This window comes from Loxodonta africana, chromosome 13 (assembly GCF_030014295.1).
Source record: "Loxodonta africana isolate mLoxAfr1 chromosome 13, mLoxAfr1.hap2, whole genome shotgun sequence".
NCBI classification, from domain to species: Eukaryota; Metazoa; Chordata; class Mammalia; order Proboscidea; family Elephantidae; genus Loxodonta; species Loxodonta africana.
Window position 1 is genome coordinate 12,686,422 of NC_087354.1, and position 16,872 is coordinate 12,703,293.

Sequence of the window (16,872 nt, forward strand, 5' to 3'; positions counted from 1 at the left end):
CACACAAATTCATGCATGTGTACATATACATGGAGCCCTGGTGACACAGTGGTTAAGAGCTATGGCTGCTAACCAAAAGGTCAGCAGTTCAAATCCACCAGCCACTCCTTGGAAACCCTGTGGGGCAGTTCTACTCTGTCCTATAGGGCGGCTATGATTTGGAATCAACTTGACAGCAACAGGGTTTTTTTTGGTACACGCACATGTGTACATGTATACACACACCACACACACCTACACACACAGTGGAACATACATGCATGTGCCTATGTAACATCCCATACGTGTGTATGTGTGTGTACCTATGTTCATTTCTTCACTGGAATGAAGGGAAGTCAAGGCTTGTTTTGCTGCATGTGAAGAACGTGCTGCTGAGGACAAGGACCAAGATGATTTGAATTCCCCATGGCAACCAGTGGCCTTAAACGTATCAGCAGGAGAAAGGTGTGATGGCTAAGATAGGGACTCTGAGTTCAAGCCCTGGCTCTGCTCCTTACTAAATGTGTAGGTTTGAACCAGTTACTTAACCTTGCTGTGCCTCAGTTTCCTGTCTGCTCAACGAGGATAATAATAGCATCTGCCTCATAGCGGTGTTGTGAGAACCAAACCAGTGGATTTGTCCACACGCTCAGCCTGGGATGGGGTACGCTCAGCAGGCGTCGGCTGCTCTTATTAGGAGCAGCGAGCACCCAGTGAGGTTGGGGAGCTCAGGGGAAGGAGGAGTCGACGGTCCCTACTGTGTGCCCTTTCATACCCTCTACATTTTGTACCGTGTGCATATATAATATCTAGATTTTAAAATGTCCAGTAGAACATCCTGTTTAAAGAATTAAATGAGATTTCACTCCCTCCTATGTGTTCTTCGAACTCATTTCTTCCAATGTTCTGACCGAGAACATTTAGTAAGGTTTTTAATGATGTTTTAACGTTACCAATCTTATCAACTAATGTACATAATGACATATCAATGTTGAGTAAAGAGATGTGAGCATTACATATTCAGCAAATTGTTTTCTTGGATGGTGAACTGAGCTACTTGCTTCAATTAATGCATTTTGAAAACATTGTGGGCAAGAAAAGGAAAATGAACATATTGAAATTTTATGTTGTGACTGAAGAAAAAAAAAAAACCCAACTTACAGAGCAGAGGTCACATTTGCTGATGAAGAGAGCCGAGCTTCTGAAAGAGCTCAGAGCTGAGAGGACTATCAGGCAGCCTGCGGCCAGGCAGAGGGAGTTTCTCTTCAGTTCTCAAGGGAACGGAGAGGAGGTAGACCAGTGCTCCTTGGTAGCCACGGCTCTCCTGTCTGCATGGGCTGGGGAGGTGGCCCAGAGCCCATGCGGGAGGTGACCTTGGAGACAGAGCCGAGAGACAGCACCTGGGATGGCACCGACTTTCATACAATGCAACTGTCAAATATAAACACGAATAGTTTTTTACTTAGAAGATTGCCTTGGATTTGAAGACTTTTTTTTTTGGTGAAAATATACATCACAAAACATATGCCAACTCAACAGTTTCTACGCATACAATTCAGTGTCAGTGACTACATTCTTCAAGTTGTAACCATTCCCACTACCCTTTTCCAAATCACTCCATCACCAGGATTTCAAGTCTTTATACCACCCGGCCCCCACTTTTGTGTTTATTCTGATGATTTCAGCTCCTTGATAGGACCTTGAAGGTGTATAAAAAGTGTAGCAATAATCCTAAACCCTGTTTTGTCTATCTGCATGTCATTTGGTATCAAATGCTGTCACCTGTCTGTAGGCAGAATGGGGAGATGTTAGTTCAGGAATCAGGAGCCCCAGAATATGAATTTGGGCTTAGTCTCCCCAGGCCTCAGTTTCCCCATCAGTAAAATGAGAGAGCTTGCAGCAGCACCTCTGTAGTTCCATCCCGCACCCTAACCTGCGAGTCAGGGCCAGAGGGTGGTCTGCCAGCCCTCGCATTTAACCAGGCCAGTGGCCATGTCCCCACGAGTGACTCTGGCCAAGGCTGCAACCTCCCAGCCTGTCATCCTGTCCTCCTCATGAAGACATCAGGAGGGCTTAAGGAGCAACTTCCCAAGTAGGGGAAAGGTCTACCTGGGTTGACACTGCTGTGGTAGGTCTAGTGAAAACCTGAGAAGCATTAGCCGGGGTGGGGAGGGGGGAAGGAGCGAGGAGCATGAAATTACATCATAAATGCTACATCTTCAAGGCCAAAATGACTTCTTCAATGTACATATCCCACGTGTGGTCGCCTGCCTGTTTGGGGCACTCCTGCTCCTGCTCCCCCACCCCTTGATCCTTTCTGACCTCTACCCATGGTGAAAACCTCACATTCCTGCCCTGTGCCTGATGCAATGGGAGCCAAAGGCAGGGAAGAAAGTGACTTCCCGGGGCACTGACAGCAACAGGTCACAGAGAAAAGACCGCCTAGTGACTGAAGGAGACCTCAAGGATGCCAGGAGCGGCTGTGACCTAGGACTGTTATATATAAAACAGTCCCTCAGCATATGGACTGGCCGCTGCCGACCTTTAGAGAACCCACATTTAACATCAGAGTCTTTGGTGGAACCCAGAATATTTCCAGCAGCTAATGCTCTAAGTCACAGGTGGACAGATGTTTTCTGTGAGGCCCAGATGGTAAATGTTTTTGGTTCCGTGGGACCTATGATCTGTGTTGCAACTACTCAGCTGTCTTGGGCAGTAGGTAAGTAAATAGGTGTGGCTGTGTTCCAAGGAAACTTATAAAAGTTGATGGTGGACCCAGATCTGGCCCTCGGGCCATAGTTTGCCAAGCCCTATTCTCAATGAATTAGTATTTTATTAACCACAGTCATCAGGATGATAGTGGTCACTCTATGTGGGGAAACCCACTGCCATCGAGTCGATTCATAGGTATCCTGTAGGATGGAGTAGACTCTGTAGGACTGAGTAGAACTGCCACATACAATTTCCAAGGCTGCAATGTTTACAGAAGCAGACTGCCATATCTTTCTCCCTCAGTAGGTTCAAGCCACCAACTTTGGGTTAGTGGCCTAGTGCTTTAACCACTGTGCCAACACCTTCTCTTACCGCCTCTGAAATTTCAATATGAAGCAACCTTCACTCAAACTCAGGGACCTGTGGTTGGCCTGACTCTCAAATCTGTGGTCATGAGGTGGGAATGTGGCAGCTCCCACCCCCTCAGTCCCACCCTCTCAGTAAGGAACCAGAGGGTAATGGCAGCACACAGAATCTCAGAGGGACCCTTGGGATCTCTTTCAGATTTGTGGCCAGTCAGTGACCTTCCCTTCCCCTCTTTTCTGAAACAGATTCCAGCTTCTGCAGCTGGCTCTGCAAGGGCAGGAGGGTGGCCTTGGCTGATGTCCCCTTCTCCCCTGCAATGGGAGTGGCCCTCTCCAGCCCCTCAGCCCCCATGCTGAGCTGGACACAAGTTTCCAAACAGATGTAACTCTGGCCACTGCTGCCACCAGAGGCAGTTTGCCTGGACAGCACTGTAGGGACCATCTCGAGGAGAAAAGCAGCTCCATTAGTGCAGACCCTTTGGGCCATTGTTAAGGATGGTCATGGCGACCCCAAGGTACAGGGCTGAATGCCCTTGTGACCAACCTGTGATGGGAGAGGTGGCCATTGGTGAGACTGAATGTGACACCTCTGGCTGGCTTTGCTGCCTGAAGGCCAGGTGCTGACCCAAATGACTTCCAGGGCAGCATGACGTGGACCTTACAAGGGTCAGCAGCTCTGCACTAAATCCACCCCTTGGCCAGAAAATTTGACTCAAGTCTTAGTTCTTTCTCTACAACCTGAATGGGAATTGATTTGAATGCCTAGAGTTAAAAGACCAAAAGTTGTGTAACATCTCCCAGGGATGGTAGCAGCTTATGAGCAAACGTGTTGCTTAAACACTGCTGTAAGTTGATAGGCACTGTTGAGTCAGTTCCGACTTATAGCGACCCTATGTACAACAGAATGAAACACTGCCCTATCCTGCCCCAACCTCACAATCATTGTTATGCTTGAGCCCATCATTGCAGCCACTGTGTCAGACCATCTCATTGAGGGTCTTCCTTTTTTCGCTGACCCTCTACCAAGCATGATGTCCTTCTCCAGGGACTGGTCCCTCCTGATAACATGTCCCAAGTATGTGAGATGAATCTTGCCATCCTTGCTTCTAAGGAGCATTCTGGCTGTACTTCCTCCAAGACAGATTTGTTTGTTCTTTTGGCAGTCCATGGTATAGTCAACATTCTTTGTCAATACCATAACTCAAGGGCGTCAGTAAGATAAGACTTCATTATTACCTCCGCCAATAAATAACGGCCTTTGGAGCCTTGGCGGTGCAATGGTTAAGAGCTCAGCTACTAACCAAAAGGTTGGCAGTTCAAATCCACCAGCCACTCCTTGGAAACTCTATGGGGCAGTTCTACTCTGTCCTACAGGGTTGCTATGAGTTGGAATCCACTCAATGGTGATGCGTTTGGGTTTTTTTTTTTTTTTTTAAAGCATGGTTTAGGAGGAGCCTTGTGACGTATATAGCAATTAGCTTTATTGAAGAAACGATGAAGGTGACTTCTCTGTAGGAAGAGAAACAAAAGTGTTTTGTGCAAAATAGGGCACAATAGGTGCAAAATATGTTTGTGGGGGCAGAAAAAATGTCTTGAGATAGAAAATGTACTGAGAGTCAGAATCGCAGTAAACCATACATTGACCACTTATTATCTGACGGCTGCTCTGCTAATGCTGTCACATATTTATCTCTTTAAGCCCCAGAGCAACTCTTCAAGGTAGTAGTTATTATTCTTATAAGGAAACTAAGATCTAGAGAGGTTAAGCTCCAGGTTACCCAGCAGGAAGCGGGTTGAGTTAGAATGCAAACCCAGATTGGGACAAATTCTACAGTATTCTAGACCTAGAGAGAGGAATGGAGGAGCCTTGGAGAGGAACCAGAGAAAGAACCTCATCTCCCCATCACACCAGCCTGCATTTATCAAGCGGGTTCTACACACTAACTAGGCCCTAAGCAGATGATAAGCATTTTAATCCTCGTGACTGTCACAGTATTCGATGTTCTGTGGTTGCAAGTAACAGTAACCCACCGGGGCAGGCTTAAGTGAAAAAGGAGGTTCTCTATTTCAAGGACGGGGGAATGTCTCCTGAAACCCAAGAACGGAGGCAGCTATCCGGGATTTCTGAAAGCAGGGGCTGAAGGATAATTGAGAGGCCGGGAGGGCTCTCTTGCACGCCTGCTTAATCATCTTGTAGAAGGTGTGCTGTGCTGACCACACTGCAGGGAGAAGAAGCCATTCACAGCATCCAAGTCCCCCCAGGTCTCTGTCTGGGCCAGTCAACTCTTCTGGGGTCAGGTCATAGCAGACAAAATGCCTGTGATGGGCTGGGGATGGCCAGGGGCTTGCTGTGAGTTGGGTAGACTTTAGTCCCACTAAAACAACTTCAAGGGAAGAGTTGTGTTATGCCCACTTCACACATAAGGCATCAAGCTTCACAGGGGTTGGATATCCTTGCAAAACGTCACACAGCTAATGGTGGTGATGGGACTGGGGAGGGGTTGAACTAAGTTTGTTTGACTGAAAGCTCATGCTCATAGTCATAATATATATAACTCTCTAGAGGACGATTAGTCTTAAATTTACCCTTTAATCAGAAGCTAGAGAAGAAAATTGGGTGATGTAGGCTGAGAAGGGCAGCTTGAGAGCCTATGTAACATTCAGTCCATCTTTAGTTATTTGGAAAGCTCAGCTTTTCAGGATGGCAACCAACTAGCTATTCTCAACAGCCAGTGAAGGTTAGCACAAGAAGCAGGTCTTCTGAGAAGGATGTCCTGATGTTGGAGGGTCACCACACAATGGGGGCAGGTCACCGGGGAGGCCTGGGCTGCAGGGAAGGCCACAGAGGGCCAGCCATCCTGCAGGCCAGGGGTTGGGCATTGCGTTCCTCTAGGTTCCCGTCCAGGCTTCAGGCTGCAATCTGTCCTGACAAACCGCCCCTGGCGGGAAATTGGGACACCCGGGGGGGAGGTGGGGTCTGGTGTTCTCATCTGACCTTTTCACAATCCCCAAGCAGATGGCCTGGACTGTTTTCTCTGGCTCTCTTGTTGCATTTGAGAACTAGTGTACATTCTTAGATATTTCAGTTTACCCACAGGGTGGAGGGACAGTTTGTTTACAAAGGAATATTTTGGTGTAGACCTGACTTGACACTAACTGAACAACTTCAAGGATGCTTGACACTAAACCAATATTAATTCACGTCTAAAAAACGTGGCTAAGATAGTAAAAAAAAAAAAAAACTTTAAATGGTATTAGCTTACCATGAGATGTGGTGGCATTTGTGCTTCATATGAAATATGGCTTAGTGTTGTTTATTTAAGAGGGCACCTCTAAATCCACCTTCATGTTCATGAACACAGGATATGTGCCAGAGATACGCATGAGGAAGCGTGATGAAAGGTGTGCCTTCTGGGAGCAGAGTGCACATCTCAGATCAGGGCAAGATTTTGGTGGGATGGAAGATTTTTGAAACTGTTTGTGTCGTTAGTTGCTGTCAAGTCAGCTCCAACTCATGGCAACCCCATATACAACAGAACGAATCCATTGTTGTGGCCACTGTGTGTTTTGAGTGCCTTCCAACATAGGGGGCTCATCTTCAAGCACTGTATTCGACAATATTCTGTTGTGATCCGTAGGGTTATCATTGGCTAATTTTTGGAAGAGATCACCAGGCCTTTCTTCCTAGTCTGTCTTATCCGGAAGCTCTGCCGAAATCTGCCCACCGTGGGTGACCCTGCTGGTATTTGAAATACTGGTGGCATAGTATCCAGCATCACAGCCACATGCAAGCCACCATAGTGTGACAAACTGACGGGTGGGTGATGGAAGCTGTTTGTTGGAATGTATTAATCGGTGATATCCTGCTTCTTATTTTGCAGATTGGCAACCTGGAAAATTACTACCATTTTTATCACAGCAAAACATTTAAAAGATCGATCTTGAGCAGCAGAGGCCCCCATAACTTCCTCAGGATGGACCCACAGGTACAGATCCCTGCCCCTGGACGGGGCTTCACCAAGGGCTAAAGTGTGGTTTGCTTTTTTGAGTCTGTGCTTCTAAAAATGGCTGAGTCTGTATTTCAGTATGACTCTGTAGAGCCTTTGGTGCTCCAAATCAACTTTAATAAAACAAGACAGATGGGAGGCTCTGTATCAGGCCATCTAAATGCTCCAAATATTTGGGTGTCTTGTCAGACTTGAGAATTTAAATTCTTGACTTCATTTAAAGCAACCGTCAAGTAAGTACAGAGCTACTGATACATTTTAAATATTTTTTAAAAATTAACAAAACAATAACGTCAAGAGCAGAAGTATGTGAATATTACCCGTAGGCAATTCAAGTGAGTTTTTTAATAATGAAAGTAGAGATTGGGCAGACAGATGTTTTTGTGGTTGTCATAACATGTACCTTAACAGTTACCATGAATTTAAAAACTTGGGCAGTAAATAAAAGTTTTTTTCCCCTTAAAAATTCATATGAACATTGAGATGAAAACAAATATAATTTGAATAGAGGCTAACATTTTAAGTTTTAATATAATTCATATTTAAAACCAATTGCTGTGAGTTGATGCTGGCTCCTGGAGCCCCCATGTGTGTCAGGGTAGAACTGTGCTCCATAAGGTTTCTCAATGGCTGATATTTTGGAAGTAGGTTGCCTGGCCAGTCTTCCAAGGTGCCTTTGTGTGGACTTGAGCCTCCAACCTTTCGGTTTGCAGCTGAGCACATTAACTGTTTGCAGCACCCAGGGACTCCAGTTCATATTTTAAAAAGTTACTGGGTAGTTAATTATGCTTCCTTTCTGCATAGCTTTGAGATTAATATTTGACAAGTATCAGTCAATAGATATTTGGTAAGATTAAAAATTTAAAACAACCAAGAGAGCCTCTGATCAGTTCGCTCACTCCACAAGTGTTTTTGGAATGCCTGCTCTGCATCAGGCTCTGTTCGCAGCAGTGACTGCTCTCAGGGAGCTTCCCTTCCAATAGAACAGGCAGCATGGGGGACAGAAAATGAAACAGTAAATAGAAAAAAAATATAGTATATCGCAGGGTGACTAGAGCAATGAAACCAAAAACCAAACTCGTTGCCATCGAGGAGATTGGAACCCTATAGGAACAGAAACCCTGTAGGACAGAGTAGAACTGCCCCATAGGGCTTCTAAGGAGTGGCTGCTGGATTCAAACTGCTGACCTTTGCTTAACAGCCTGAACTCTTGACCACTTCACCACTAGGGCTCCAGAGGGAAATGTAATTCACATGAAAAGCAGTAGCAGCTGCAACAAAGAAATGTGGTCCTTGGTAAATTATAGTTATAGAACATGGAAACCATCTTCTCTTATAAGTAAAGTGCTAAATGTTAGTTTGAATCCCCAAACTGGCACATAATACTATTTCAGCTACTCCCAGAAAGGATTTATAATAAGGTTTTCTTGAGAACATGGGTCTTGGTGTTGCCCAAAGCCACCCCACTGACAGTCGTAGCTTCTTTTGTATTGACTGAGCAGGAGAGGATGGGAGGGATGGTTTATTACTGGGTACTGTACTAGAAGGAAACCCTGGTGGCTTAGCGGTTAAGTGCTGCGGCAGGTAACCAAGGGGTCGAGAGTTTAAATCTGCCAGGCGCTCCTTGGAAACTCTATGGGGCAGTTCTACTCTCTCCTGTAGGGTCACTGTGAATCGGAATCAACTCGACGGCAGTGGGTTTTGTTTCGGTTTTGACTGTACTAGAATACCCTTCTCTAGGGCATGAGTCTAGGTATTCTAATTGGAAGCACATGAGGAAGCAATCCCCATGGAGTATGGAGCTCATTTGTCTAAGTGCACCATGTGACAAGACAGTCGTATTTTGTATACATTTCTGAACTCATTTCTAGAGATAGATGGATGGATGTGTGGGTGGGTGGGTGGATGGATGGATGGATGGATGGATGGATGGATGGATGGATGGATGGATGGATGGATGGATGGATGGATGTGTGTATGGATGAATGGATGGATGGATGGTTGGTTGAATGGATGGATATGTGTGTGTGAATGCATATGGATAGATAGAAATATACCTTTATATTTAAGATAAAGATAAAATATAAAGCTTCATCCTTATTAAGGATTACTGTGAGGTTGGGCACTTTAACATACGTTAGCTCACCTGATCATATGGTGCTGTGATCATATCTGCTTTTGTTCACACCATGGAACTTGAAAGAATGTGTTTTTCCAAAGGCGCAGTCTATCTTTTCCTCTAGGAGGCAAAACCAGTATGTCAGTTGCTTATTTCCACAAATGGGGCTCTTGGAGGAGGGTAAGCCAAGTCAATTGCATGTGACAGCAAAAACCAGAGTCAAGAGGGGGCTTGGCGAGGGGGTACAGGACACTGCTCACAGAGGATGTGTGAGTTCTATGGGGCTGCAGAGCAAGAGATGAACTCAGCGGCCCATCATCTGTCAACGTTTGGAGAAGATTCTAAGCCAGGAAGGAAGTTGCTTTGGTTCTCCTCCACACTTTTGGCAAGCAATTCATCTGTCCCGTGAAGACAGCATGCTTGTTCTTCATCTGATGCCTTTTTGAGTTATTAAATTATTACCACCCAGATAGTTAGGAGCAAGCTGTCTACACCAGGGAAGCCCTCCTCTGGGCAAGCTCTGAGAACAGACACTGGGACAGTGGCTTTCGTGGCTCCTTTTCCACGGTGGCTTTCAGGAATTCAGCTGTTTCTAAATTTAGAACTAAGGTAGAATTGGAATATGAGATGTCATCCGTGTTATGCCTAGCATCCTCTTTTTTAAGCTTTAAACATTTTTGACAGTAATCAACTAAGTATTCTTCCCTTCCTTCCAAAAATTTTAGTTGTGTACCTGGTAAGTGCAAAGCCCTGAGGCCTGGAGAATGCAGACAGGCCCAGCCCAGGGGCTGCCAGGGTGAGCCCACCATAGAGCTGTGCGAGAGCCCACGGCCAGGCCAGAGGAGGATCCACACACCCACCTCCCCGGTCAGCACTGGAGCTGCTTAGCTTGCTCATTTTCTGTGTGCTTAATGTAGTATATACTTGACGGAGTCTGGGCCTGAGGGCCAGATATTCCCAGTGGCCAGCTGATCCCTTGAAGGGAACAGAAGGAAGGGTGGGCTTCCTAGACAAAGGCTGTGGCAGTTAAATTTTTTCAAGTAAAAATCCTTTTTACACAAGCTTCTTAATAAGCTCCTGGCAGGGCCACTATCAAAGCATCCTGCCAATAAAGAAGAAAGAGAGAGAAGGTAAACAGCCGCGCATTCCAGCCCCGACTGTAGCCGCCACGTGATTGGCTGAGGCCTTCTTACTGTTCTAATTAAATTTTTAGCCCCAGGGAAAGCATATAGACATCTGAACCAATTATGAATTCAGAATCACAACTGAAATACCTCTGTTTAAATTAGTCCAGTTTTAATGCAAGCCAAATCAATTAGCTGTCAGTCTGACTAAGATTTACTTTGCCCAGCCATTCCAATGAAATATTTGGCCAAATTAGCTGTTTTATATAAGTATTTAGCCTTATCTTTTATTGCAGTCCGTCAGAACGTTTTCCTACATTAACAAAGCACTTATGTGACACCTTTGCATTGGAGGAGTTGTATAATTGATGTTATTAATAAAAGGGAAAATGATTTAATACTATTCGTAGACATCGGAATGCAAAATCACCATTGCGTTTGAATGACCAAACTGGAAATGAATGTTATAGGACTTACGATAAAGTTCAATTGAATGCAGATGGTGTTTAATTAGCCTCAGTCCCTATTGTATAAAAGGGCTTCCTTAGGTGATGGAATTTACACTCCACCCCTACATCACATAAAAGCTGATCAAGTGTACATTTGTTTTAAAAACACACACACACACAACAAAATACAAGGGGGGGGAGAGATAATAACAGAACTTTCTTCTTTAGTCTCAGACACACATTATACAAATACACGTGCACACACACAGAACACATACACATAACACATACATATCACATACCCACAAACACACATGCACACATCACATCATACATCCACAAACACACATGCCCACATACGCATCACGTACATATATCATGCACCCATGAACACACATGCACACATATGTCACGCAAACACATATCACGCACCCATGAACACACATGCACACATACATATCACATACTCATCATATGCCCACAAACACACGTGCACACACACATATTAAGCATCTTTTTGCCTAGAGCCACGACCAGAATTGCGCAGTTGTTTCCCTTACAATCTTAATTACCCTCACTTGATGTTTTTCATCATCTTTGAAAAAAGCAGTTTTGCTCAAGTTGCTTTGCCGACCAGCCCTATCCTTGGGAGCACAGCCCAAGTGTTCTCAACGTGTAGTATCAGTCACTGGTTTCTCCAAGGGCCGTCATTTAAGCAAACTGAAAGCATTTGTTTTTAACTTGTTCTTTTGCCAAAAGTCGGGGGAAGGGTGGATGTTACTGAAGCATCGGCCAATAGCTGAAAGGGCTTACAAATTTTTTTTAAATTACTTGTTCTGATTATGTTCCAAGCTGGCTTGTAGTTAGCTGTTGCTGCCTCTGTCATCCAAACCTTACATTTTAGCATGATGATTCCGGTTCAGCCCTTGCCTTCCCTTCAATTCTCAGCCAACTTGATGATGGAAGTGGAAGGATAAAGAAGTGATTTGGGAGGTGCTAGTGGCTCCTTCTGGGGCAGTGGGAGGCTTCGGTTTGATGCTTCACTCGAGAGCCTTGAAGGTCAGAAACTGGAAAGTGGTTATAAGCCTCACAGTGGGCATTCTGTTGTGTAAAGTGGGACTCTGCCCCCAGAGTTTAATCAAAGCTCAGGTTTCCTTCCAGCAGTGATGCAACGTTGAAGCAGATCTTTCCATTAACCACAGATGGAATTTTATCTGACAGCTTTGTGTGCCAGAGCCATTAGAAGTACAAACAAACAAAAAGTTCCTGGCAAATAAAAGCACATAGACAGTAAGTGACCAGATTGGTCTCAGGGGTTGATGAACTGTGTAGCAAGTGGGAGGTGTGGAGGGCTGCCCAGGGCCTGGGGAACATGCCCACATGGGGAAAGGAGCCATCTCCAGCCATCCTCTACCATGGTATAGAAAACCATTGCTCCCACTCTCAGCAACTCAGAAAACAGTGGCAAGTTGTCTTTTCACATTCCAGCGACACCCACTGGTTCTGATTGAGCAGTGGAATGGTATGATTAATTAGTAAAAAGTTTTCATCTTAAAATGTACTTAAAAGACAGTGTTTTATTATTTCACTGCATGCTTAACACTTCAGCTTCAGGTCTCAAAGGCAGCCCTAGCTCAACATGTCCCAAAGCAAACTCATGATCTTTGACACCGCAGCTGGACTTACTCCGACATTCCCTGTCTTTGTGAGAAGCCCTCATCTCCAGTCCGCCCTCACCTGCTTCGAGGTGTGCAATAATCTTGAAAAAAGCAATATGACCTTTATTTTCACTTTTTTTGAGCCATACCAACACCTGAGGCTAATGAATGAGGGCTGACCAGACCAATAGGGACCACCTGGGGGCCGATGCTGACTAAGCCTCAGGAGGCATGATGTAATCTATCATGGCCATGTGGGGAAGCTGAGAAGAGCCCTGAGCCCTAAGGCTCAGAGGAGGTTCCTGGTTGGTGATCGTGCACTGGGGAGAGTAGTGTGTCCTCTGGGACATGGAAGCTATGTTCTGTGACCCCCACCCCAGGCCTCATCTTATGCATCTCTCTGTTTGTATACTTTTTGGTTATAATAAAGCTGTAGTCGTAAGTATGCTCGGGGAAGATTACCCCAGTAAGCAAGGTACACATGGGCTTAATTGTGCTTATTTACTCATCCATAGTACACAATTTCACATGGTGTTATGGATTGAATGTGTCCCCCAAAAATGTGTATCAACTTGGCTAGGCCACAATTCTTAATATTGTGTAATTGTCTTCCCATTTTATCATCTGATGTGATTTTCCTGTATTGTAAATCCTGCCTCTCTAATGTTAATGAGGGAAGATTAGTGGCAGTTATGTTAATGAGGCAGGACTCAATCTACAAGATTGTATTGAGTTGTAAGTCAATCTCTTTTGAGATATAAAAGGGAGAAGTGAGCAGAGAGACAGGGACATCTCATACCAACAAGAAACAAGAGCCAGGGTCCCTGCACTGAGAAGCTCCTCGACTGGGAAAGATTGGTGACAAGGACCTTCCCCTAGAGCTGACAGAGAGAAAAAGCCCTCTCCTGGAGCTGGCACCCTGAATTTGGACTTCTAGCCTCCTAGTCTGTGAGAGAATAAATTTCTGTTTGATAAAGCCATCCACTTGAGGTATTTCTGTTGTAGCAGCACTAGATGACACAGATGAGTAAGTAAACACAATTAAGCCTGCGCATATCCTGCTCATTGGGTAATCTGTCCCTGTATGCTATACTCTGTGAGATTCTGTGAATTTTTCCAGAGAATTAATGAACCCACTGGGGTGTGAAAACCAGCAGGGGCAGGTATCTGCCTATTTGGCAGTCTGAAAAAAGGTGTCCTTCTAAATATGAGCTCTGACTCAGCCCCGGATGATAAAGCCAGGGAAATACTGCATGGACAGCTAGTCTGAAAGATGGTGTCCATCTAACTTGTGAGCTCTGGCCCAGTTCTGGGTGGCTAGGGTCAGAAAGAGAGTGTGCTGTGTGAGCAGCTTGTGATGAGGATGGAGAAGCGGGGAGGTGAGGACAGGGTTCATTTCCACGCTTTGGGTATTGGATCCATGCTGATCCTTACCACACAGTTAGCAATGAAGATGGGATTTGTGCCCCTCGTTTAGTGCATCCCCACTCTCAATAATTTCATTAGGCTGGGCCCACCTAGAGTCACTTGCTGGTGCAAATGATTAGCACACTTGGCTGCTAAACAAAAGTTTGACAGTTCAAGGCCACCCAGGGGTGTCTTGGAAGAAAGGCCTGATGATCTACTCCCAAAAAATCGCCACTGAAGATCAGCCAGAATCAGCCTGATGACAGCTGGTTACTGGTTGTGTCCATCTGCCTCCTCCACAACTCTCCGCTGCCCATTTCTCTGTGTCTCCATCTCCACAACTCTCCGCTGCCCATTTCTCTGTGTCTCTATCTCCACCCCTGCCCCAGGCCGGGTTCCCCTCTTTGCTTCCCTTGCCCACTGCACGCCTTCCCTAACTGACCTCCTGTGGGTAGCCTTGCCTTCCATCAGTCTGCTCTCCACACTACCCAGGAATCCGATGAAATACACATGTGATCCGGACACCACTGCTGACTATAAAAAATCCAACCACCTTCCAGACCCGCCTTGGTCTGGCCCCCGGTGGCTCCATTGGCCCCAGCCCCACTGCCCCAAATTACCCCAAATGACCTTTTCTCTTGCCACTGGCCAGCCTTTGCAATTACTGTTGCCCGCTTCCCCACTGTTGGTCTCCTCGTCACCCTCCCTCTCGGCTCAGATGTCCTTGACACCAGGAAGCCCACTTGGTTTCCTCAGGCTTGGGTTTTTCTTCCTAGCAGTTCTGTGTTTATAATTCTAGCTTTGTGAGGCTGTTCCTTTAGTATCTGTCTTCCCCCAGTGGACTCCAGGAGAAGAGGATTGTGCTCTTTGCTCACTGCTCTTGCCCCAGCACAAATGCAGGACTCACATACAGAAGTGGCAGAGCTAGAAGCCGAGCCAGCCATTGGGTCCATGTCCATCCCTCAATCCCAGCTGACCACTAGTCCTAGGACATGTGCCATAAGAAAGTGGCTTAGGGACCAAATAAACTTTACAAAGAATTGTACTCTAGCCCCCCTTAGGGATTGACATACACGTGAAAGCAGTAAGGAAAGCTTTAATTCTGCAACTGTCAAACTTGTTTAACCATAGAGCCCCCACCCCATTTTTTTTTTCTTTTTTCTTATAACATCTATTTCCTGGACATTTTGGAAATAGTGCTAAGACTGAAGGCCTGGGAGTGGGAACATGACTAGTTTGTTTGGTATCTGGTAAGTGACAGAGACAGTACTGGCACTGTAAATGGCTCACGGGAGCCCTGGACATCAGGCTAAGAAGAGTTCTCAGTTTTCCAAAGCAAACCAGAGACGATGGGAAGGACAAATCTAACCTGGTCCTTAGACGGCACTGGGGAGAGGAGATTATAACTAGAAGCATGCAAGCCAAGCTCTTGCCAACAGATTATAAAGCTCTTGAGGACTGAGGCCACATCTCATTTGTTTTTCAGTCCCTTAGAATGCAACAGACTATCTGATAAATAAATAGTAACCCATTGCCATCGAGTTGATTCCAACTCATAGCAGCCCTATAGGACAGAGTACAACTGCCCCATAGGGTTTCCAAGGAGCGCCTGGTGGATTTGAACTGCCAGCCTTTTGTTTAGCAGCCATACCTCTTAACCACTATGCCACCAGGATGGATGTAAATATTTACTGAAGCATACCTTGATATTCAGAGTAAATTTACATATAGAAGTTGTATCTGTATTATTTGCTTGTCAACCTCTTTCTATGGAATGATTTAGAAGTATATATTGTGGTCCACCTGGGTTGAATTAGGACAAAAACCCTAAAGAGGGCCTGAATTAATAAAATATAGTATGCTATGTTGGATACTGTGTGGATCATAACAAATTATGGGTAACATTACGAAGAATGGAAATTCCAGAACATTTAATTGTGCTCATAAGGAACCTGTACATAGATCAAGAGGCAGTTGTTCAGACAGAACAAGGGGATACTGAGTGGTTTAAAGTCAGGAAAGGTGTGCATCAGGGTTGTATCCTTTCACCATACTTAATCAATCCGTATGCTGAGCAGATAATCTGAGAAGCTGGACTATATGAAGAAGAACGGGGCATCAGGACTGGAGGAAGACTTGTTAACAACCTGCATTACGCAGATGACACAAACTAGCTTGCTGAAAGTGAAGAGGACTGGAAGTACTTACTAATGAGGATCAAAGACCACAGCCTTCAGTATGGATTGCACCTCAACATAAAGAAAACAAAATCCTCACAACTGGACCAATAAGCAACATTATGATATATGGAGAAAAGATTGAAGTTGTCCAAGGATTTCATTTTACTTGGATCCACAATCAACAGCCATGGAAGCAGCAGTCAAGAAATCAAAAGACGCATTGCATTGGGTAAATCTGCTGAAAAAGGATCTGTTTAAAGTATTGAAAAGCAAAGATGTCACCTTGAAGACTAAGGTGCGCCTGACCCAAGCCATGGTATTTTCAATCGTATCATATGCATGTGAAAGCTGGACAACGAATAAGGAAGACTGAAGAAGAATTGATGCGTTTGAATTGTGGTGTTGGTGAAGAATATTGAATATGCCATGGACTGCCAAGAGAACAAACAAATCTGTCTTGGAAGAAGTACAACCAGAATGCTCTTAGAAGCAAGGATGGTGAGACTGCGTCTTACATACTTTGGATATGTTGTCAGGAGGGATCAGTCCCTGGAGAAGGACATCATGCTTGGCAAAGTACACGGTAGGCAGAAAAGAGGACGATCCTCAAAGAGGTAGATTGACACAGTGGATGCAACGATGGGCTCAAGCATAACTACGATTGTAAGGATGGCGCAGGACCCGACAATGTTTTGTTCTGTTGTGTATAGGGTCACTATGAGTTGGCACCTAACAACAACAACAATGTTGCTAAGGCCTGAAATTATAGAAGTGCTGACAATGGCTGGACCTGGGTCATGCTGACCAGTGTCTGGCCTCATAGGTGACATTGAGGCCATGATCTGTCCCACTATCTATGAGTGGAGGCAGTG

The 16,872-nt window shown here is 45.2% G+C and overlaps 1 protein-coding gene across 1 annotated transcript in view; it reads left to right on the plus strand.

The window, feature by feature from the left end:
• The window catches only part of PCSK6 (proprotein convertase subtilisin/kexin type 6), a 267,283-nt gene that overhangs the window by 65,180 nt on the left and 185,231 nt on the right, over positions 1-16,872 (plus strand). Inside the window, exon 2 of the mRNA XM_064296238.1 lies at positions 6,938-7,042. Within this exon, the coding sequence (XP_064152308.1) occupies positions 6,938-7,042 (105 nt within the window). The remainder of the gene's footprint in view (positions 1-6,937; positions 7,043-16,872) is intronic.